This window comes from Rhinoraja longicauda, chromosome 28, assembly GCF_053455715.1.
Source record: "Rhinoraja longicauda isolate Sanriku21f chromosome 28, sRhiLon1.1, whole genome shotgun sequence".
NCBI lineage: Eukaryota > Metazoa > Chordata > Chondrichthyes > Rajiformes > Arhynchobatidae > Rhinoraja > Rhinoraja longicauda.
Genome location: NC_135980.1, coordinates 15692523 through 15717042, shown reverse-complemented (window position 1 = coordinate 15717042; position 24520 = coordinate 15692523). Strand labels below are relative to the sequence as shown.

Below are 24520 nucleotides of genomic sequence, written 5' to 3'. Positions count from 1 at the left end.
CACAGATACCAATGTGAACATGAGGGAGATGCCAACAAGAGGAAGATTCTCGAGAGGAATTTTTTCCTGTCCCTCAGTATTTACCAGCACCGTGCTGCAAGAGGACTCGGCCATGGTCAAGGCTGGGGTACAGGGATTAATGGCACTCACCCTCGCTCAGTATTAATTAACACAGGTATGAGAGCGGCTTTGTAAAGTGCTCTGGGGTTTGAAGCTAAAACCCAGTAAACAGAGCTGATGCAGCCATGATTCAGTTGAATGGTAGATTAAGGAGAGTGGCGCGAATCCTGCCATTCCAATGTCCGACCAAGCAGTACCCGTTGAGACTAGTCCGAGCTACTTACAGAGGCTGCAGGTCCAGCAAATGCCAGGCTGAGGAGCATCAGCAGTGGGATGAGTTCCTCGCTGGGTTCCACATAGGGCATGCTGAGTGCTCGGTCATAGCACTGGAAGCCCACTTTAGCTGGTCTGAACAGGTCCGTCAGTTCCAGGAAGTAAAGAGTAACGATCGATGAAGCCACAATGGGAAGCTGCAAGGCAAAGGTCAGATGCCAGTAATGTAAAGCTGACCCCCACCCACCCCCCACCCAGACATCACTAAAACCCCCAAAACATCTCAATAGACAATAGGTGCCGGAGTAGGCCATTCGGCCCTTCGAGCCAGCACCATAATCTCATACAATACTGATACTTTGCAAGCCCATCCCACACATGCAGCACCACCATGCAGCACACATGCAACACCTTAATCATCCTATACATCACCCCTACCACGCCCCGTACAACAGCCACCACCCCGCCACCACCCCACCGCCACCAACCCACCGCCACCAACCCACCACCCCCCCCCCACCACAACCACACCACCCCCCACCACCACCACAACCACACCTCATGTTTCAGTGATAACCCTCCCCACCCCTACTGCACCAACAACACCCCATACATCTCGTCTGGAGCACCATGGCATATTGAACAGTGTAATTTCTCCGAGATGGCTGGTTTACATGCAATTAGTCTGAGCAAGCCCCATGCCCATACAGTTGTTACCCCACTGTCATTGTGCAAATATGTTGTGCAAATCATCGCAAGTGGAGAATTCCAACAAGCTTGGGTTTCTTACGTTGATATTTTAATGGTCTTGAGTCACAAAACTTTTATTTTCAAATGCAACATAACTATTTCTACAGTACAGTGTCAAGATGTGAAAGGAAATTTGCATTGGTCATAAAACGTGGCAAGTTATTAATAAACCACACTTCAACATTACGATGTGAATCTGTGCCTGCAATTTGCCATTCAATTAATTCTCATTCTCCCTGCTCGTTCAGGGTTAAGATGATACAGAGCAGCAGGAGGGTGTGGATGCACTTGTGGGGTGGGGGAGAAAAGGTTCAATCTTCATAAGACACGACATAGGAGCAGAATCAGTTGCCGATCGAGTCTGCTCCGCCATTCAGTCATGGCTGATCTATTTTTCCCTTTCAACCCCTGCCGTCTCCCTGTAACCTTTGACGCTCTTACTAATCAAGAACCCATCAATCCCCGCATTAAAAAATACTTGGCCTCCACAGCAGTCTACGGCAATGAATTTCAAAGATTCACCACCCTCTGACTCAAGACATTTCTCCTCATCTCCATTCTAAAGATAAATCCTTTTTGATTCTGAAGTTGTTCCTTCTGGTCCTAAACTCTCTCTCGATTGTAAACATCTTCTCTGCATCCATGTTATCTAAGCCTTTCATTATTCGGTAGGTTTCAATGAGATTCCTCCCTCATCTCCTCTCCTTATGGTCACCCACTCTTGAATATTTAGTGGTTCACAGTCTTCTTCCAATGACAACTTGCATTTATATAGCACCCTCAAAATAAAGTGACAAATCCCCAGATATTTCACAGGAGATAATGGTAACTTTATGGTTTAGGAGCCAAAGAATCCAGAACAACTCCAGCACATGTCCAGCTCAGGGCAGGGTCCTCAGGAAGGTCCTCAGCAGGTGCTCGAGACCTATTGCTCATGTCTGCTGACTTCCTGGAAGACTTGAAGGTATCACAAAATGTTGGAGTAACTCAGCAGGCCAGGCAGCACCTCTGGAGAGAAGGATTGGGTGATGTTTCGGGTCGAGACCCTTCTTCAGACTTGGATATGGAATGGAGACGCTTCAGGAGGCCTTGGGGTGGAAGACAGAACCAAGCACAACTGAAGCTTTTTGACTTTATTTCCTGAGAAATAGCACCATCTCAGCCTTGATAAACACAAAATGCTGGAGTAACTCAGCAGGACAGGCAGCATCTATGGAGAGAAGGAATGGGTGACGTTTCGGGTCGAGACCCTTCTTCACGCTCCCCATGTCCACGACAACTCACACACCCTTCGTCTCTTCAATGGCTTCCGTTTTCCTGGCCCCCACTCCCTCATCTTTACTAGCTTTTCCCAACATCTCAGCCTTCCCAACCAGCTTTCCTCGCTTTGTACACATGCCCGCAAGAATATTGGAGTGGGCTCCGAGGCCTATTGGCTGCAGTTTCTCTTGTGCTTTCCCAGCACGAGCTCTACGAAAGAATCTACCGCCACTACTGGGTGGGAGAGCAATGATGAGTCCTTGCATCTCACTCACAAGGAAGGGCAGTGTCTCAGAGCACCCCGCAAAGTTCACCTCATTCCGTGATTGGAACCCCTTTCACAAACTGTTGAGAGTCTAATTGAGGGGAATGTTTTTAATAAAATTAATAGGGATCGCATCGGCTGGTCATCCATCAATGAATTGCTGTCAGCCAGGGCCAGGGAGCTAGGCTGGGCCTTTGTACTCACTGCACGGCACAGCTCCCTTCCCACGCAGCCACCCAATTTAACGTGCACTGTTAATTACTTTGGGGGCAAGACCTACCCTCAGGCACATTCCTGACTCTTATTTCCCAGCCATTCTCCAAAGGCCTCTCTGAGACACCGAGTCACAATTGTGAATCTAAAAATCTTCCCAGAGAAGATTCTTATTGCCAGAGAACGGTCCCATCACCACATACGTGGTAGGTGCGCGCACGCACGCACGTATCTCTCATGAATGTACACACACAATGGATCGTTATGTATCTCACACACAGGAAACAGGGCAGAACAGAGGCACAGCAGTAGAGTTGCTGCCTTACAGCACCAGAGATCCAGGTTTGATCCTGACCAAGGGCGCTGTTTGTACGGAGTTTGTACATTCTCTATGTGACCACGGGGTTTTCCTCGGGTGCTCCGGTTTCCTCCTATATTCTAAAGACCTGTAGGTTAATTGGTTTCTGTAAATTGTCCCAAGTGTGTATGATAGAACTAGTGGATGGGTGATCGCCGATTGGCGTGTCTCTGTCTCTGTGTCTCTGTGTGTCTCTCTCTCTCTGTGTGTGTGTGTGTGTGTGTGTGTGTGTGTGTGTGTGTGTGTGTGTGTGTGTGTGTGTGTGTGTGTGCAGCAACCATATGTTAGCCCATTTAAAAACAACCCACGTTGACCAAAGTGCTGTACATCTGATTAGGTACTAATTTTTTTTTTTAAATGAAACATACTCTGCCTTTAGGTTGAAAGAAATGGTGGGATCAATAACTCTGCAGACTACACACCCGAAGTCCAATCTTCATCGTCTTCGAACATTCATTTGCAACTTTTCAAGTGTCTCCACGTTCTGAATTTTTCTCTGTTGTTCTGCAGTTTTAGTTTTAGGGTTACTGATAAAATATCCTTGGGCCTATTCTTTCATAATTAAATTACTTCATCTGGGGCGTAAAGAGGCATAATTTTGTTCATTACATGCGAATGTTATTGCAAGCTCCACTGGAATTTCTGCAATGCATCAGTGCAGGAAATAGCCCTTGCAATTATGTTTAATACGAGGAAATATGAATTCATTTGGCTCATTGCATTGCTGAGGAAAAAAAGAAAGCAAATTGCCCATCTGGGATGAAAATGTAATTTAACTTTATTCAATTGATTGAACTGACTTTAATGCTTGAGAGCAGCAAATCTTTGGTTTCCATGAACTATGGCCAAAAATTGGATTATCGCCGATTTAAAAAAATAAATAAATTGCTGAATTTAAATGTGGTTGCTTTTAATACTCGTGTTTAATCAGGCAAGAGGGAGACACGAAAGATGATGGAATCTCGAGCAAGTACTGGAAGAACTCAGCGGGTCGGGCAGCTTCTATGGGAGAAATGAATAGATGCTGCCTATTTTGGGTCAGGACTCTTGCAAAATTGCAAATTTGGTCAGAAACACATTTGAACCAGGATAAGGGAGTCCCTAGCAGGGACTGCTCTGCACCTGCCACAGTGTGGAGCTGTGAGCTCCGATATACGTTGGCCTCGTAGAAATGGGCATCTCCTGACTGATGATCTCCTGATGATTGTAATCTGAAACAAGCACTCAAGGTGGGGCCTGGCACCTTTGACGGAGATCATTCAATGTCACATCATTTTTCTGAGCAGCAACCATATGTTAGCCCTTAAAGACACGTGTCCCATACCCTTCCATTTACTCACATAGAAACATAGAAAAATAGGTGCAGGTGTAGACCATTCGGCCCTTCGAGCCTGCACCGCCATTCAATATGATCATGGCTGATCATCCAACTCAGTATCCCGTACCTGCCTTCTCGCCATACCCCTCGATCCCTTTAGCCACAAGGGCCACATCTAACTCCCTCTTAAATATAGCCAATGAACCGGCCTCAACTACCTTCTGTGGCAGAGAATTCCACAGATTCACCACTCTGTGTGAAGAAAAAACTTTCTCATCTCGGTCCTAAAAGACTTCCTCCTTATCCTTAAACTGTGACCCCTTGTTCTGGACTTCCCCAACATCGGGAACAATCTTCCTGCATCTAGCCTGTCCAAACCCTTAAGAATTTTGTAAGTTTCTATAAGATCCCCCCTCAATTTTCTAAATTCCAGCGAGTACAAGCCGAGTCTATCCAGTCTTTCTTCATATGAAAGTCCTGCCATCCCAGGAATCAATCTGGTGAACCTTCTCTGTACTCCCTCTATGGCAAGAATGTCTTTCCTCAGATTAGGAGACCAAAATTGTACGCAATACTCCAGGTATGGTCTCACCAATGCCCTGCACAACTGCAGCAGAACCTCCCTGCTCCTATACTCAAATCCCCTCGCTATGAATGCCAACATACCATTCGCTTTCTTCACTGCCTGCTGGAATTTTGGAATGTAAAGTATGAAAATAGGACAAAGGGAATGGAGATCAAGGAAAAGGTAGAATTGATCATTGTTAACAACAAAGCAAATAGAGATAAAATGGTTAAGAAGGAACTGCAGATGCCGGTTTAAACCGAAGATAGACACAAAAAGATTGAGTAACTCAGCGGGACAGGCAGCATCTCTGGAGAGAAGGAATGGGTGACGTTTCGGGTCGAGACCCTTCTGAAGAGTTTGGTCTCGCCGATGTATAAGAGTCCACATCTTGAACAATGGATACAGTAGATGAGGTTGGAGGAGGTGCAAATGAACCTCTGCCTAATCTGAAAGGACTGTTGGGGTCCCTGGACAGAGTCGAGGGAGGAGGTATAGCGACAGGTGTTGCATCTTCTGCGGTTGCAGGGGAAGGTACCTGGGGAGCAGGTGGTTTGGGTGGGAAAGGACGAGTTAACCGGGGAGTTGCGGAACGGTCTCTGCAGAAGACAGAAAGGGGTGGAGATGGGAAGATGTGGCTAGTGGTGGGATCCCGTTGGAGGTGGCGGAAATTTGAGGATGTGTTGTAACAGCTTTCAACGGTTTGTTTCCTTTATCATCGTTACTATTTTTCATTTCTTTCATTCACTGTTCTTTATCTCTCCACATTACCGTCTACAGAAAATCTCTTGTTTCCCTTATCCCAAACCAGTATGAAGAAGGGTCTTGAGCTGAAACATTACCCAATCCTTCTCTCCATTGATGCTGCCTGTATCGCTGAGTTACTCCATCTTTTTGTGTCCATCTTTGGTTTAAACCGGCATCTGCAGTTCCTTCTGAATCATTTTATCTCGGTCTGCTTTGTTGTTAACAATGATCTATTCTACATTTTCCTTGATCTCCATTCCCTTTGTAAGAAAGGTATTTATTTCACAAAATGCTGGAGTAACTCAGCAGGTCAGGCAGCATCTCAGGAGAGAAGGAATGGGTGACGTTTCGGGTCGAGACCCTTCTGCTGAGTTACTCCAGCATTTTGTGAAAAAAAACTCATTCCCTTTGTCCTATTTTCACACCTTACACTTCCTAATTTAATGTGTCTTTTCACACCATACACTTCCTAATCTATGTATCGCCCTGTCACCTGACATCAGTCTGAAGAAGGGTCTCGACCCGAAACGTCACCCATTCCTTCTCTCCAGAGATGCTGCCTGCCCCGCTGAGTCACTCCGGAATTTTGTGTCTATCGTCGGTTTAAACCAGCATCTGCAGTTCCTTCTTACATAACATAACATAACATAACATAACAACACTTTATTGTCACTCGGCACAACACCGAGCGAAATTTCAGCAGTCACACAAAATACAGCAAAAAAGAAAAGAACACAGGATACCCGACCCCAACACAAACATCCATCACAGTGACTCCAAACACCCCCTCACTGTGATGGAGGCAACAAAACTTCCCCTCTCTTCCCCCCGCACCCACGGACAGGCAGCTCGACCCCTACCGAGGCAAACGACACGCACAGCCCCCGCAAGGGGATGGAAGGCCCCCCGGCCGAGCCGCCCCGGGCACCGAAACGTCCCGCGGCCACACCGGGCGATGTTAAGTCCAACGGCCGAGCCGCACCGGGCACTGAAACGTCCCGCGGCCACACCGGGCACTGAAACGTCCCGCGGCCACACCGGGCACTGAAACGTCCCGCGGCCACACCGGGCACTGAAACGTCCCGCGGCCACACCGGGCACTGAAACGTCCCGCGGCCACACCGGGCACTGAAACGTCCCGCGGCCACACCGGGCGATGTTAAGTCCAGCGGCCACACCGGGCACTGAAACGTCCCGCGGCCACACCGGGCGATGTTAAGTCCAGCGGCCAAGCCGCACCGGGCACTGAAACGTCCCGCGGCCGCACCGGGCGATGTTAAGTCCAGCGGCCGAGCCGCACCGGGCACTGAAACGTCCCGCAGCCGAGCTGCGCCGGCAATGTTAAGGCCCGCAGCCGAGCTGCGCCGGCAATGTTAAGGCCCGCAGCCGAGCCGCACCGGGCACTGAAACGTCCCGCAGCCGAGCTGCGCCGGCAATGTTAAGGCCCGCAGCCGAGCCGCGCCCCGGGGAAGAGACCTAATAAAATAAAGGTCCCCCCCCACCCCACCCCACCCCACACCCCCACCACACACCCTCACCACACATACACAGCCAAAAACAGAAACAAAAACCATCCCAACACCGACACAAACAAAAAAAAAAAAAAAAAAAAAAAAAAAAAAAAAAAAGACAACAGACTGCCAGAGAGCCGCAGCCGTTAGGCGCAGCCAACTCCTCCCATCTCTCTCTCTCTCTCTCTCTCTCTCGCTCTCTCTCTCATTCACACAAAAATAAATGCAATGTGGTGGACCAGTATCGGTCTCTCTTCCTCACACATGCATGCACACAAAGCAGTGCACTATTAACATGGCGTTAATTAAGGAGGTGTTTTTTGTAGGTTAAAGGCGGCTTGTTAATCTAAAGAGCACATCCCACAGATCCCATACAATGACCAGTTTCACACTGACAAAGCACTGGGAAGTTATCTTAAATTCACCTGCAGAGTAGCCACAGCTATGTTCTTCTCTTTGAAGTTCTTTCATCTGAAAGCATCTCACAGCAAGATTGACAAATCAATGGAAGGTCTGTCAGCAGTTTTGAACTGATGTACAGTTCCACTGGGAAAAGTCCTGCCGAGCTGTTGCTCTATTACCCTTCTATAAATGGAACTTCGGGAGATTGTTTTCTCTCTCCTGACACCCAGGGCAATCTGCCTTATTTATTGCTCGCTTGCTAATACTATGCTCATCTCATCGCCCGCTACAGAGGAAACAATTTCCTTCACAAATCTCTTTCATGAGCTTATTACTGGCGGGAAGTGCTGAGGTTTATTGATTTTCCACCGTAAGACAAGGGGAAAGCAACATAACTCGGGAGATGGAGGTGCTCTCCAGCCAATCATGCAAGTTGTGGTGCAGTCACACTGTGATTGAATCAAACACAGCCAATGTCTGGTGCTGCAAACTCCCCAAAAAATGCCAGCAAGGAAATAACCTGATCAGTTATTTTTAAAGCATTGACCTTAAATGGCCATCGATATATTATAAATCTCACCTCTGTAAACTCAACAGGCCCCAGAGAACTGAAGATTAAGGTGAGAGGGGAAAGAGTTTGAAAGGGACCCGTGGGGCAACATTTCACACAGAGTGCGAGGCGTTTGTGGAACGAGCTGCCAGAGGAACTGGTAAGAGGACAGTATAATTACAACATATAAAAGATACCAGGAAAGGTACATAGATAGGAGAGGTTGAGGGCTATGGCTAAGTGCAGGCAAGTGGGACTAGCTCTGTCAAGATAACTTGGTCAGCATGGACGAGTTGGGCTGAAGGGCTGGTTTTCATGCTGTATGGCTATAACTGAGATCAAAAGAGTGAATTTGAGAGGTTGCTCTCTCAAGGCAGAATGTCAGTGGGTTAATCAGCCACTGTAAATCACCCTTTAGCATTGGGCAATGGCCAATAGGGTAAATGGGAATCAATGGGCATGTGTGAAAGAGAATAAGATTCCAGGCAACGTAGAATGGGGCTGATGGGATTGTTCCTCATGGAAATGGCATAGGTCCAATGGGCTGAATGGCCTCCTACTACATTGTAAGAAACAAATGTGAAGGAAAAAGGAGCTGAAAGAAATGCGGAAATAAACTATGGATGGATGTTCCGTCAAGTGATCAACAGTTGGGCGGCACAGTGGCACAGGTGTAGAGTTGCTACCTTACAGCGCCAGAGACCTGGGTTCAATCCCGACTATCGGTGCTGTCTGTACAGATTTTAAACGTTTTCCCTGTGAACACGTGGGTTTTCTCTGGGTGTTTGTGTTTCTCCCACACTCCAAAGATGTACAGGTTTGTAGGATAATTGGCTTCTGGAAATTGTAAATTGCCTCTAGTGTGTGGGATAGTGCTAGTGTACGGGGTGATCGCTGGTCGGCGCCCACTCGGTGGGCCAAAGCCGTTTCCATGTTGTATCTCTAAAGTCTAAAAAATGCCATTACCCAGGCAGACTGATCTAATGTGTAGGAAAGAACTGCAGATGCTGGTTTAAATCAAAGGTAGACACAAAATGCTGGAGAAACTCAGTGGGCAACATCACCCATTCCTTCTCTCCAGAGATGCTACCTGTCCTGCTGAGTTACTCCAGCATTTTGTGTCCATTTCAGACTGATCTAATAACTGGTCCCAGATGATGCTGCGGGTAGCCTTTACTTTGCATCTGTAACTTCAATCATCCAGTGAACCCCTCAAAGATCCCTTCAGGGGATCTGATGATCCCTGTCAGTCATTGTCCTCAGCCCAGACAGCAGAGTTACAGGTCCAAACAATGCCTGCAGGATAGCAGCATTAATCTCATCTACTTTGAAATGCCTGGCATTTATCCTCGGTCCTTCATTAAACAGTATCAGCGTGCTGTTCTATTTGACTAAAAATAAACAAACACTTAGCACTTCATCAAGAATTTGATAATTTGATACTGCATCTTTATAGTAGAAATTATATCAAGACACTCCAAATCTTGATACAAGTAAATATCGAAGAATTTCACTAAATGCAGAGGATTTTCTAAAATATAATTTTAGAAATGCCTTTTTATTTATTCATTTTTCATCATCAGGGGATCTCTGACAGGGCCAGGGTTCATTGCCTGATTATAATTTCCCTTGGGGAGATGGTGGTGAGGCACCTTCTTGAGCCTCTGATCTTGTTCTGGTGAAGGTGGCCCCACAGTATTGCTGGGGAGGGAGTCCCAGGATGAAACTCCATGATTTAGATTTAGATTTAGAGATACAGCGCAGAAACAGGCCCCTCGGCCCACGCCGTCCAGCGATCCCCGCACACTAACACTATCCTACACCCACTAGGGACAATTTTTACATTTGCCCAGCCAATTTACCTACATACCGGTACATCTTTGGAGTGTGGGAGTAAACCGAAGATCTCGGAGAAAGCCCATGCAGGTCACGGGGAGAACGTACAAACTCCGTACAGACGGCACCCGTAGTCAGGATCGAACCTGAGTCTCTGGCGCTGCATTCGCTGTAAGGCAGCAACTCTACCGCTGCGCCACCGTGCCGCCCTATGATAATGTTTCCGAGTTCGGACGCCGTGCGACTCTGAGGGGAACCTGCAGCTGGTGGTGTCCCCATGAACATGCTGCCTGTGTCCTTGGTGTTCTCAGCTTTGTGAGGTGCTGGCAGACTGGACAGGGTGAGGGTAAAATTTAAAAAAAACAACTGCAGATGCTGGAAACCCAAAATTTTAAAAATACCCAATAAAATGCTGGAATACCCAGCAGGTCAGGTTGCATCTGTGGAAAGAGAAATAGAGTCAATGTTTCAGGTCAAAGGCCCTTTGTCAGATCTGGGAAGGAGACAAAAGAAGCTGGTTACACTGTGGGGAGGACGAGGGAGGGAGTATGTCTCTGAATGGGAGAGTAATCGCAGTGCACTTTGTAGATCTGTGCTGTGTGGATGCAGTTGGGGAAGATGATGGAAACCACAGTCATTTAGAGTTTTAGGGCTTTTTTAAAACAAGGGAATGAAATTTCCCCACAGCATAAAAAGGGTTAATGCGATAAACTGTTAGGAACAATCAATGTCTGGTTACAACGGGACTATTTTCAATTAATTACAGAATAATGGCATGAGTTAATGGGACAATTTCGTCACATCAGTAGTTTTATTGGGTTATGAACACGATTCTGAAAAGAATGCACGACGTGTCTCTTTCTAAACGTATAACGGCAGGTGGGGAACCGAGATGATCGTCGCCAAAGGCCACAGATAGTCCAGCAACTCTCGGAGCACACGTACAATGCCCCGTAACCTCTTCTTACATATCCTGTCCAATGTTTCCCTTCGACCAGCGGCACAGAAGCAGAGTATTGGCTCCCCATCGTGTTGGAAGCTGGCAGGTCCAACACAACACTGTGCGCACGCAATGTAACAGCGGCAGAGTAAATTGAGGATTTCAAACTGAATGGCAAATAGCCTCCATGCCACAGACACACAAACACAGCAGTGGGATCTTTGTTGTAGAATGAAGACCAGGTACATTTTTTAAAGTTTAGTTTAAAGATCCAGCGCGGAAACAGGCACTTCGGCCCACCGACCAACGATTCCCCCACATTAACACTATCTACAGTCTAGGGGCAATTTACATTTATACCAAGCCAATTAACCGGCAAACTTGTACGTTCTTGAAGTGTGGGAGGAAACCGAAGATCTCGGAGAAAACCCACGCAGGTCACGGGGAGAACATACAAACTCCACCCGAATATACAGACAGCACCCGTAGTCAGGATCGAACCTGGGTCAGAGGCAGCAACTCTACCACTGCGCCACTGTGCTGCAAGTTACATGGGCAGTTATATTACATCCATTTTCAACAGGGTACAAAATGTAAGATAGACACAAAAAGCTGGAGTACTTCAGTGGAACAGGCAGCATCTCTGGAGAGAAGAAATGGCAGATGTTTCGGGTCAAGACCCTTCTTCAGACTTAGAAACATAGAAAAATAGATGCAGGAATAGGCCATTCGTCCCTTCGAGCCAGCATCGCCATTCAATATGATTATGGTTGATCATCTAAAATCATTAACCCTTTTTCCCTATATTCCTTGATTCCTTTAGCCTTAAGAGCAAAGTCTAACTCTCTCTTGAAAACATCCAGTGAATTGGCCTCCACTGCCTTCTGTAGCAGAGAATTCCACGGCCTCTTCAGAAGGGTCTTGACCCGAAACGTCACCCATTCCTTCTCTCCAGAGATGCTGCCTGCCCCGCTGAGTTATAACCATATAACCATATAACAATTACAGCACGGAAACAGGCCCGTTCGGCCCTACCAGTCCACGCCGACCACTTTCTCTGACCTAGTCTCATCTACCTGCTCTCAGACCATAACCCTCCTATCCCCTCCCATCCATATACCTATCCAATTTACTCTTAAATAATAAAATCGAGCCTGCCTCCACCACTTCCACCGGAAGCTCATTCCACAGTCACCACCCTCTGAGTAAAGAAGTTACCCTTCATGTTACCCCTAAACTTTTGTCCCTTAATTCTGAAGTTATGTCCCCTTGTTGGAATCTTCACCACTCTCAAAGGGAAAAGCCTACCCACGTCAACTCTGTCCGTCCCTCTTAAAATTTTAAAAACCTTTATCAAGTCCCCCCTCAACCTTCTACGCTCCAAAGAATAAAGACCCAACCTGTTCAACCTCTCTCTGTAGCTTAAGTGCTGAAACCCAGGCAACATTCTAGTAAATCTCCTCTGTACCCTCTCCATTTTGTCGACATCCTTCCTATAATTTGGCGACCAGAACTACACACCATACTCCAGATTCGCCTCACCAACGCCCTGTACAATTTCAACATTACATCCCAACTTCTATACTCGATGCTCTGATTTATAAAGGCAAGCATACCAAACGCCTTCTTCACCACCCTATCCACATGAGATTCCACCTTCAGGGAACAATGCACAGTTATTCCCAGATCCCTCTATTCCACTGCATTCCTCAATTCCCTACCATTTATCCTGTACGTCCTATTTTGATTTGTCCTACCAAAATGCAGCACCTCACACTTATCAGCATTAAACTCCATCTGCCATCTTTCAGCCCACCCTTCCAAAAGGCCCAAGTCTCTCTGTAGACTTTGAAAATCTACTTCATTATTAACTACACCACCTATCTTAGTATCATCTGCATACTTACTAATCCAATTTGCCACACCATCATCCAGATCATTAATGTAAATGACAAACAACAGTGGACCCAACACAGATCCTTGGGGTACTCCACTAGATACTGGCCTCCAACCTGACATACAGTTGTCAACCATTACCCTCTGGTATCTCCCATTCAGCCATTGTTGAATCCATCTTACAACCTCACTATTAATACCCAACGAGTTAACCTTCTTAATCAACCTTCCATGTGGAACCTTGTCAAATGCCTTACTGAAGTCCATATAGACAACATCCACAGCCTTGCCCTTATCAATTTCCCTGGTAACCTCTTCAAAAACTTCAAGAAGATTAGTCAAACATGACGTTCCAGGCACAAATCCATGTTGACTGTTTCTAATCAGGCCTTGTTTATCCATGTGATTATATATATTGTCCCTAAGTATCTTTTCCATTAATTTTCCCACCAGACGTCAAACTAACAGGTCTATAATTGCTAGGTTTACTTTTAGAACCTTTTTTAAACAAAGGCACAACATGCGCAATGCGCCAATCTTCCGGCACCATCCCCGTTTCTAATGACGTTTGAAATATTTCCGTCATAGCCCCTGCTATTTCTGCACTAACTTCCCTCAATGTCCTAGGGAATATCCTATCAGGACCTGGAGACTTATCCACTTTTATATTTTTCAAAAGTGTCCGTACCTCCTCTTCTTTGATCCTCATAATTTCCATCACTACTCTACTTGTTTCGCTTACCTCACATAATTCAATATCCTTCTCCTCGGTGAATACCGAAGAAAATAAATAGTTTAATATCTCCCCCATTTCTTCCGGCTCAGCACATAGCTGTCCACTCTGACTCTCTAATGGACCAATTTTTTTGCTCCAGCTTTTTGTGTCCATCAAAATTTAAAAAATGCATTATTATCTTTGGTTTAAACCAGCATCTGCATTTCCTTCCTACACAGGGTATAAAATGTGCTGGAAATCATCACCAAAGACCAATTTGATTCCCCCCTGATCAAGGTTAAGGTTGTGGTTTCAATTTTGAAAATAGTTAGGTTTAGGCTTATTACAGTAACATGTACCGAGCTACAATGAATAACTTTGTTTTGCATGCTATCCGTTCATATCAGATGATACTGTGCATAAATATAATCAACCCAAACTCAAATACAATAGGTAGAGCAAAGAGAAAGACACAATGTTCAGAATTTGGTTCTCAGTCTTGAAAAGGAAGCAATGCAGATTCACCAGAACACACAAACTGCAGCAGAGGGTACAAAATGTGTTGGAGAAAAGGTCTATAAACTGGATTTAAATAGGCAATGCATGGAGGGAACAGGCCTCATGCAAGCAAATGGGATTAACATAGTTGGGAATCATGGTTGGCAAATGACTTTTGCAGTGCAACCTTGTGGGCAAGATGTTAAATTGGCTGCTCTGTCAGGCGGCTGCGAACTGTCTGATGATACCAGCTTGAAACAGAAAGTGTGGTTATCTGAGGATATAGACACAAAATGCTGGAGTAACTCAGGCAGCATCTCTGTAGAGAAGGAATGGGTGACGTTTTGGGTCTAGACCCTTCTTCGGACCCGAAACATCACCCATTCCTTCTCTACAGAGTCACTCCAGCATTTTGTGTCGATCATCGGTGTAAACCAGCATCTGCAGTTCCTTCCTACATCAGAAGAGTCCAGGCTAATATTTCCCCCTAAATAGCATTACACAAATAGGAGGTTTGATCATTACCACACTGTTGTTTTGGGGAGATTGTTGTGCAAAGATGACTCGCAGAGGAACCAGTGCAGATTCACTGGAACACACAAACTGCAGCAGAGGGTGCAAAATGTACTGGAGAAACGGTCTATAGACTGGATTAAATAGGCAATGCATGGAGGGAACAGGCCTCATGCAGGCAAATGGGATTAACATAGATGGGCGTCATGGTTGGCATGGATAAGGTGTGTTGAATATGTCCTTTTCTCTGCCCGATTCTATCATTTGATAACTTCCACTACCCTTGTGCAATCTCCACTGTGAACACTCACCTGTGAAAATATCCCGATGGCCCACAACTCTCATACTGCGAATGTGAATGGTTCCTGAACCAGAGACAAGAGATCAAGTCTCTGCAATCTCAGATGAAGCTCAGTAATATGGTTCCATGCTGGAGCTGGGCGTGCCTTCTCTCTCTCTCTCTCTCTCTCTCTCTCTCCCGACAGAAGCTGTGGCCATTACTCCCCCTGCCCTTTATCGTCTAACAGCCTATAAGGAAGTGAATCTGACCTTTAATCCCACAACGGGCTGTGGACTCAGTGGCTGTTGGCTGAGCCACCTGCTCATCCCCAATTCCATTAATGTGTGTGACCCCGTGCACAGTCCCAGATTGACACATCTGCCTCTTTTGCCGAGTGAACGAGTGGTTTATTACTGTCATCATTCACTGCCAGTGAGCCGTCCTCATTTGCGCTCAAGTAGTAGTTTTCAAACATCTATGCCCAGGGCTAACTAATCCATCATTCATCAAATGGCACTAATGGCCCTTATCATTCCCCCTCTGCCTGTGGATTGTCAGCCACTGGCTGCACTCTAGCCTCTGAGCCTGAAGGCTGAGGATTCAAACACCCCACTCAGAACACCAAGTACAAGGTCTTGGCTGAAGATAGACACAAAATGCTGGAGTAACTCAGCAAGACAGGCAGCATCTCTGGAGAGAAGGAATGGGTGGCGTTTCGTTATGGAGAGCCCACCCCGTTCCCAGATCTCCGACCAGTCTTATCTCTATCCGACTACATTTTATCTCTGTTGGCTTTGTTGTTACCTTCGCCCAGCTAACAATGATCTATTTTACATTTTCCTTGATAACCATTCCCTTTGCCCTGCTTTCACACCTTACACTTCCTTAGTTATGTATCTCCCTCTCCCCTGACATCAGTCTGAAGGGTCTCGACCCGAAACGTCACCCATTACTTCTCTCCAGAGATGCTGCCTGTCCCGCACACTTCAGCATTTTGTGTCTATGTTCGGTTTAAACCAGCATCTGCAGTTCCATTCTACATATGGGTATTGTCCTCCCCGCCATATGAAACGTGCCTCAAAATGGCAGCTAATATCATCGAAGACCCACATTTTGAGCTGCTCATTGCTAACATCAGAAAGGGCACAGGAGACCGAGAAACATGCCTTCCATGTTCAAAAAAAGCTTCTTCCCATCAACCATCAGGCTCTGAACCACACTGCAGAAACCAAACCATAACTCTCTCTCAGCAACAGTGTATCATGGACTTTGGTTACGTTGCATGATGGTCTTTGCTTTGTACTATTATGGTCTGGTTACCTAGTACTACAGATAATTCATTATATTATTGATTATTGTATATTTGGTGTGTAATTGTGCTAATAGTCCTGTCAATCTTGACTCAAATTAAACATTTCAGCCTTGCAATAATCTCTTCAGTACCAAACTGTGAAGTACAACTGGTGCCAAATAGGACCAGGCAGCTTGCCAACTTGAGGGTTATGAAGGGTCCCAACCCGAAAGGTCTATCTGTCCTTTTCCCTCAACATATGCTGCCTGGCCTGCTGAGTTTTTCTGGTACTTGTTTTTTTTGCTTTATTAGGACCTCATCTATTGCATCCGCTGCTCTAGATGTCAACTCATCTATATCGGCGAAACCAAGCGCAGGCTCGGCGATCGCTTCGCTGAACACCTGCGCTCGGTCCGCATTAACGCCACTGATCTCCCGGTGGCCCAGCACTTCAACTCCCCCTCCCATTCCCAGTCTGACCTCTCTGTCATGGGCCTCCTCCAGTGCCATAGTGAGGCCCGCCGGAAATTGGAGGAGCAGCACCTCATATTTCGCCTGGGCAGTTTGCGGCCCGGTGGTATGAACGTTGACTTCTCCAACTTCAGATAGCTCCTCTGTCCCTCCCTTCCCCTCCTCCTTCCCAGATCTCCCTCTATCTTCCTGTCTCCACCTATATCCTTCCTTTGTCCCACCCCCGACATCAGTCTGAAGAAGGGTCTCGACCCGAAACGTCACCCATTCCTTCTCTCCCGAGATGCTGCCTGACCTGCTGAGTTACTCCAGCATTTTGTGAATAAATCGAGTAGTTCAGTAGTTTATGTTCTCCCCTCTGTGCTTGGAACCCATGGGTTCAGGTCCCTTTCCTGAAACTTTAGCTCCACCTGCACTGAGAGGAAGCATCACTGTTGGAGTTGCCACCTTTCAGATGACACATTAAACCATGGCCCTCTCCACCAGGGCAGCATGGTGGTGCAGCGGTAGAGTTGCTGCTTTACAGCGCCAAAGACCCAGGTTCGATGTTGACGGGTGCTGTATGTACGGACGTTTGCACGTTCTCCCCATGACCGCATGGGTTTTCCCTGGGTGCCCAAGTTTCCTCCCATACTCCAAAGGCGCACAGGTTAATTGGCTTCTGTAAAAATTGTAAATGATCCCTAATGTATTAGATAGTGTCAGTGTACGGGGATTGCTGATCGGCACGGACTTGATGGACCGAAGGGCCTGTTTCCGCACTATATCTCTAAACTAAACCAAACCAGGTGTGCACAGAAGATGCCATTGCACTGTTTCAAAGAACAACGTGGCCCTCGAACACTAAACAACTCATACATCTCAACCAATGTTGAAAAAACAAATCATCTAATGATTGCAATGTGTGCAACTATGCTGTGCAACAAACAAACAGCGTCGGCTGTTCTCCACATTACAAGAGTGGTGACCCTGCCACTGTATGTTGTTTCTTTTTTTTTCCTAATCAGATAATAATAATAATAATATTCATTTATTGTCATTGCAACGAGTACAACGAAATTAAAAAACAGCCAATCCTGACGGTGCGTACAAACATATGTGCAATAAATGCAAAAACAAATAAATACATAAATACAATTAAATTAAGTACAAGATTTTTTAACGGTGTTGCCTAGTGCACAGGTAGTGTTCAGTTCTCGTATGGCCCTGGGGTGCAGCACTTTGGTCAACGTGGGTTGTTTTTAAATGTGCTATACAAATAAAATTGACTTGACTTGACTTGACTTTGCTGCACATAAAACATTTAAAGTCCTGCGCTTGCGAATGGCACAGTATCAAGCCATCTCTTTCTTAGAGTGCCTGCTGCATATTAAGCAGACTAGGTGTCGAGAATGAGAGCGTGATTTGTGAGCAGCAAGTTTGGCAAGCTGGGCAGCTGATGTGTGAAACACTAGCCAGCCTCTGTGACGGCCAAGTGTAAACTAGAGAAGGGTATTATACTTGCACCATCTTCTCAGGTCCCTGTTCCCGGCCCTGGGGCGCACTATGCAGCCTGGACTCACCTCGACAAAGTAGAAACAGGGAAGCAAAGTCATGCTGTCCTTGGAGAGTTTCCTCTTCGGCCTTTCCTTCATAGAGATCATTCTGATGATTACGGTCACTCCCACGGGAGCAGGGAATCACATTCCCACTGCAGGAAGAGAAAAGGAGTTGCTTTAATACCATTCCAACATTTCACCATTGATAATGCAGCTACTCCTCTCTGGAGAGTGCTGGGCATTCTGGATAATGTTACTGAAAAGCAAACACCGTCTTTGCTGGAAGTCTGTGACAAAAGCGGAAAATATGTGAAGCAGCATCAGCATCAGCATCAGCGGAGAAGGAAACTGGTCTAACGTTTCAGATCAGTAACCTTCATTAGCACAGCGCTGATGGAACATTAACCGTTTCTTTCTCCAGTAACACACAAGAGACTGTTTTTTTGCTCAAGATTCCAGCATCTGAAAAGTGCTAGATGAACTCAGCGGGTCAGGAAGCATCAACGGAAGGAATGGGCAGACGACATTGAGTCGGGCCACTTCTTCAGACCCCGAGTTCCTCCAGCACTTTGTTTTTTTGTTCTCTCTTCACAGACGCTGCCTCTGCTGCCGACTACTTCCAGCATTTTGTGTGGACACTGTTGTAACTGTGCTAATCATTTGCACCATTGGTGACTCCTGCCGCAGAGGTAATCAAAGGCAGGAAGTAACTACAAAACTTGCTTCACCAAGAAGAGAAGCCAAGAGGATAATAAAATCATCAGCCGTCTCAGTGGATCTTTCATTTCACTGCACATCGTGTATGTGACAAATAAACTTGACTTGGAGAAGCAAACCACTAACTCCGACATAGGGTTTCGGAACATTACAATAACTTGCATTTGTATAACACCTTCAGCATAGAAGAGTTAGTCGTAGAGATATACAGCATGGAAAGAGGCCCTTTGGCCCAACTGGTCCATGACAGCCTAGTTGGTTTTCAGGGTGAGTCTCATTTTTCTGCATTTGACCTTGAAAACCTTCTTACCCACATATCTGACCAAATATTTTTTGAAAATCCTAATTGTATCCACTTCCATAACTTCCTCTTGCAGCTTATTCCAGACACAGACTACCCTCTCAGTGAAAAGGTTGACACTGAGGTCTCTCTCAATCCTATCCCCTCTCACCCGAGGCCTACGCCCTCTAGTATTAGAATCCTCTCCCCTAGGAAAAAGTCGGTGAGGTGTCACTTTGTCTGCGCTCCTCATGATATTGTTTACTTCAATAAAGTCACTCCTCTGTCTCCTATGCTCCAAAGAAAAAGTCCCAGCCCATTCAGTCTCTCCTGCAGCAAGCCCACCAATCCCGGTAAAATGACCCAAGGTAATTCACAGATAAACAAAATTTGACACAAAGCCACTCAAGCTAATGGTTCAGGTTTGGGAAGGGAATTCCTGAGCCTGGCGTCTTTTCAGCTGAAGTGCGACAAAGGTTGGCGAGACAAGGGAAATGGGGCAGATACTGCCAGAATCTCAGAGGGAGGTTAGAGCCAAAGAGAGGAGAAGCCATGGAAAGAATCAAAGGCTGGAATTTCTAACGAAATTGCTGAACCAGGAGTCAAGGACAAAAAGCTGGAGAAACTCAACGGGTCAGACAGCATCTCTGGAGAAAAGGAATAGGTGACGTTTTGGGTCGAGACCCTTCACTGTTGGGCAAATAAGACAATGCAATTTTTGGCACAGAGTCAATAGGTTTATGGCTGGGCTGAAGATTGCAAGAGGCACATACATGAGCTCAGCAGGTTACAGAGAAACCCCTTAGTGCACAGCCACAGATTTGCTTTCATATAACATTTTTATTAACTTCAAGGCATCTTAAAGAATACACTACTGAACTACTTTTCCAAGTGTAACAATTTACCTTGAAATAGGAATAGATATGGTAAATGCACAGAGTCTTTTACCAAGAGTAGGGGAATCAGGAACCAGAGGACATAGGTTTAATGTGAGGGGGAAAGATTAAATAAGAACCTGAGGGGCAACTTTGTTTACACGCAGGATGGTAGGTATGTGGGACAAGCTGCCAGAGGGGGTAGTTAAGGCAGGTACTATCAAATTGTTTAAGACAGGTTCACAGATAGGATAGGTTTAGAGGGATATTGGCCAAATGCAGGTAGGTGGGATCAATGTGAAGAAGGGTCTCGACCAGAAATGTCACCTCTTCCCTTTCTTCAGAGATGCTACCTGACTGGCCGACTTACTCCAGCATTTTGTGTCTATGTGAGGTGGGACTAGTGTAGATGGGGCATGTCGGTCAGCATGGGCAAGTTGGGCTGAAAGTCCTGTTTCCAAGGTGTACGACTCTATGACTCTAAATACAATGACACGGACTGGAGACCAGCACTTTCTCGGAACAGGCCACATTACACATCCCCACCATTTGAGAAGACTCCAGTTTTCTGTCTCATCCAAAGGGACACGAATGAACATCAAGCTTCTAGCTCGGAAGCAATGATGCTGCAGCCAAACCAAGGCTGAGACAGAATGAGCAGATAGGCATCCAACTGCAATTTCCCCTGCCTACATTAATAATTCAACAGCGAGCCAGTCTGTTTCATTACCATGTTGGTTAATCTGCACTGCCCGTTCCTGCTTTAATGTCCTCCACTCGCAACTCCGACACTTCACGTGAAGTCAACAGCCCTGCACTCTGCACCCCTCATTTGAATTTGCTTTTTTTCAACAGGGGAAGCAATCTTTTATCTGAGGAGATGTCAGATGTACATCGTGACTGCCGGCACTGGATCAGTGGGATGAAAACCAACTCTTGAAAGCACTGCCGCTTTTATTAAAACTGATCTGCCTGCTGATCGCATCAGGCACTGTATTTGTTCTGCTCCAGGGTTGGTTGCTCCTTTAATTAATGAAGCTGCATATTTTTTGCAAAGGAAGCACTACATCAGACCAATATTCCAATTTATCGTTTCTGGTCAGAATCCAATTTTAGTAATATAAAAAGTCATTGAAATTCACGATGATGTTAACAGCCCAAGCGAGCCTTACAAGATGAAAGGCACTACTCCCATCTCCAAGGCCCATTCTCAAATTGGTAGCATTACCCAACTGATCTAGGACCGGGATCTGATGAGATTCAAGTCCAAGCTGATTCTGACAGGCATTGACTCACCATTGTAACATAAGAGTGTGCACGTTTTTGAAGAAGGGTCCCGGCCCGAAACGCCACCTATCCATGTCCTCCAGAGATGTTGCGTGACCTACTGAGTTACTTTAGCACTTTGTGTTTATTTTCCAGAAGAGTGTGACATATACTTCAGTAAGACAGATCTAGACTTTTGTGGAGGTGTGGGGCTCGAATGGGATGGGAAATTAGTTCCTCCGTGGCAGCTTGAGAAGTTAAATTTTGTTTCAGAGACAAGTCTTGTAACGAAAGGCTGGACCTAGGAAAGGTGACCAGCAGTCAGGTGGAATTGCCTGAAGATTCACAGGTCATTAATTTTTCAGGAACCCACCCATCTTTGCAAACTGACCAACAGAGTCAAACCCAGTTCAGCTAATCCATCACACCATCCACTCAGCAATTAACCCCCCTGTTTTCAGACCAAGCCCTGCCCCTCCGCCTCACGGATATCAGGCCGAAGATTTCTTTCATTGCCCTCTGTATTTGGAGTATTGTGTACCGTTCTGGACACCGCACTGCAGTAGGTATGTCTTTTTTAGAGATACAGCGTTGAAATAGGCCCTTCAGCCCACAGAGTCCGTGCTGACCAGCCATCACTCATACACTAGTTCTATACTACACAATAGGGGCTATTTACAGAGACCAACTAAGCTACAAAACTGCGTCTTTGGAATGTGGGAGGAAACTGGATGTTTGGGCAGGTACGGAGAGGAAAGGTGTAGTGGAACACAGGCAAGTAGCGTGGATAGGCATCACCATGGACATGGTCGAGGGGTACCATGAGCATCCGATTCCGTCTGTCTCTTCTGCTTCAACCAACACACTCCTGTAAACTCCATGTTAGTGCCACGCTGGCCTCTTGCCCACCTCCCATCTCTTGCCCCACAATTGATAACCGTGCCTTCAGCTCCCTTGATCTCAACACCTGCAATGTCCACACGTCAAATCTATTGTCTTGAAGTTGCTCCTTGAAATATTTCTCTTTCATTCTCAAGTAAAATTCTCATCCAGTTGCACAAGAACATAGATAATAGAAGTAGGAGGCCATTCATCATTCGTGCCTGCCCACCATTCAGTAAGATTAGAACTGATCTTTTTTCCTTTAGAAGGTATCACAAAATGCTGGAGTAACTCAGCAAGTCAGGCAACATCTTGGAGAGAAGGAATGGGTGACGTTTCAGGTCGAGACCCTTCTTCATTAGCATCACTTTCCTGAACTAGTTCCCTGACTCTCAGTCTGAAGAAAGATCTCAACCCGAAATGTCCCCTATTCCTTTTCTCCAGAGATGTTGTCTGACCCGCTGAGTTACTCCAGCTTTTTGTGTCTATCTTTGGTTTAAACCAGCAATCTGCAATTCCTTCCTACACTAACTCCATGTCCCTTGATATCTAAAAGTAATCGATATCTTGTGTTGAGCATTGAAGATTTGTTGTTGTCTTGAACATCTGAAGAATTCCAAAGAATCACTACCCTCTCCCGATCCCCAAAAGGGAAGAAAGTTATTTTCCACACAACCCTTTTTTTGACTGTGATTCCTGGTTACAAGTGCCCAAGCCACGAGAAACATTATTCCAGTGTCTACATGGCCAAGCCAGGTCATTGTATGGGTGCCAATGAGATCACAAGGGCCATTTTGCTATGGACAAGGTGACGGATACACCCATACTGATGATTTTCGTGACTCCATTTCTACGACAACATGGATGATTCTTCACTACAGGGCATCTCGGGTTGTATGCACAGCCCACACATACACACAAGCATCTGGAAAAACGTTGGGATAAATTTACCGGCTGCATCAGAGCCGCAGGCTTCTTCTGCCCTGCGGGAACTCGGTTCACGGCCGTATTTCCAACTTACGGGTTTGGGGCAGCACAATGGTAGAGTTGCCGCCTTACAGCGCCAGAGACTCAGGCTCGAATCTTACTACGGGTGCTGTCAGTGTGGATTTGTACGTTCTCCCCGTGACCTGCGTGGGTTTTCTCCGAGATCTTCGGTTTCCTCCCACACGTCAAAGACGTACAGGTATGTAGGTTAATTGGCTGGGTAAATGTAAAAATTGTCCCTAGTGGGTGTAGGATAGTGTTAATGTACGGGGATCGCTGGGCGGCACGGACTTGGAGGGCCGAAAAGGCCTGTTTCCGGCTGTATATATATGATATATGATATGATATGATATGACCGCGTGGATTTTGTTCGGGTGCTCCAGTTTCCTCCCACACTCCAAAGACGTACAGGTTTATAGGTTAATTGGCTTCGGTAAAGATTGTAAATTGTCCCAAGTGCGTAGGATAGTGTTAGTTTAAGGGGTGATCGCAGGACGGCGCGGACCCGGTGGGCCGAAGGGCCTGTTTCCACACTGCATCACTAAACTAAAACTGAGCAAACAGTTCCCAGGAAGGCAATCCTGCCATAACCCAAGAAGGACCAGCATAGGCAATAGCCAGTCTGTGTCTGGAACAAATACCGAACTTTGTAGCAATACTTGGACTCCAAAGCTTTCAAACAAGAAACTCTCCCTGTCCAACACTCCTCTTTCTACCAGCACTGCAGCAAGTGATTTGCACAAAGAGAACCAAACATGTCAAAAAATGGAACAATAAGTTGCCAGCATGACGTTTCGGCTGGATTTCAGAATCCTCTAAATATAGCCAAGATTGAATTTGTACCTTATTTCCATGAAATATATTATTTATTTCCTCAATAATATTTGCTCATCCTGTTCACATTGCCGTCAGAATGCTGGAATCTAACAATATTCCTGTCAACAGCCAAATGAAGATGTTCCAGGGCCTTCTCAGTGCCCCCCAAGAGAATTCAGCCTTAACATCTGCTTTCCCACAGGACCTTGCTATTTACCATTTCAATCAACAGGCACAGAGAGTTTACCACTCAAGCATTATTTCCCCGAGTCTTTCGGCAAAGGAAAGCTCTAGAAAATTTGCTCTCGTATATTAGCTCCAATTGGTAGTGGCTTCAATCATGCCACTGTATGCCAATCTACTGAAGACTCACAATGCCAGAATCAGATGTTTGGGCTTGCTTTGTGCCATAGCCTTGGTGCAGGGTGAATTAAAAAGGGGCACTGC

At 46.0% G+C, this 24520-nt stretch overlaps 1 protein-coding gene across 2 annotated transcripts in view; it reads right to left on the bottom strand.

Moving 5' to 3' along the window:
- LOC144607071 (phospholipid phosphatase-related protein type 3-like) overlaps positions 1 to 24520 on the bottom strand; it is a 62307-nt gene that overhangs the window by 24889 nt on the left and 12898 nt on the right. For both annotated transcript variants that reach the window (XM_078423646.1, XM_078423645.1), the window contains exons 2-3: positions 18275 to 18402; positions 345 to 530 (exon numbers count right to left, since the gene is read on the bottom strand). In XM_078423646.1, coding sequence (XP_078279772.1) covers positions 345 to 530; positions 18275 to 18355 — 267 coding nt within the window. In that variant the 5' untranslated portion in view covers positions 18356 to 18402. The remainder of the gene's footprint in view (positions 1 to 344; positions 531 to 18274; positions 18403 to 24520) is intronic.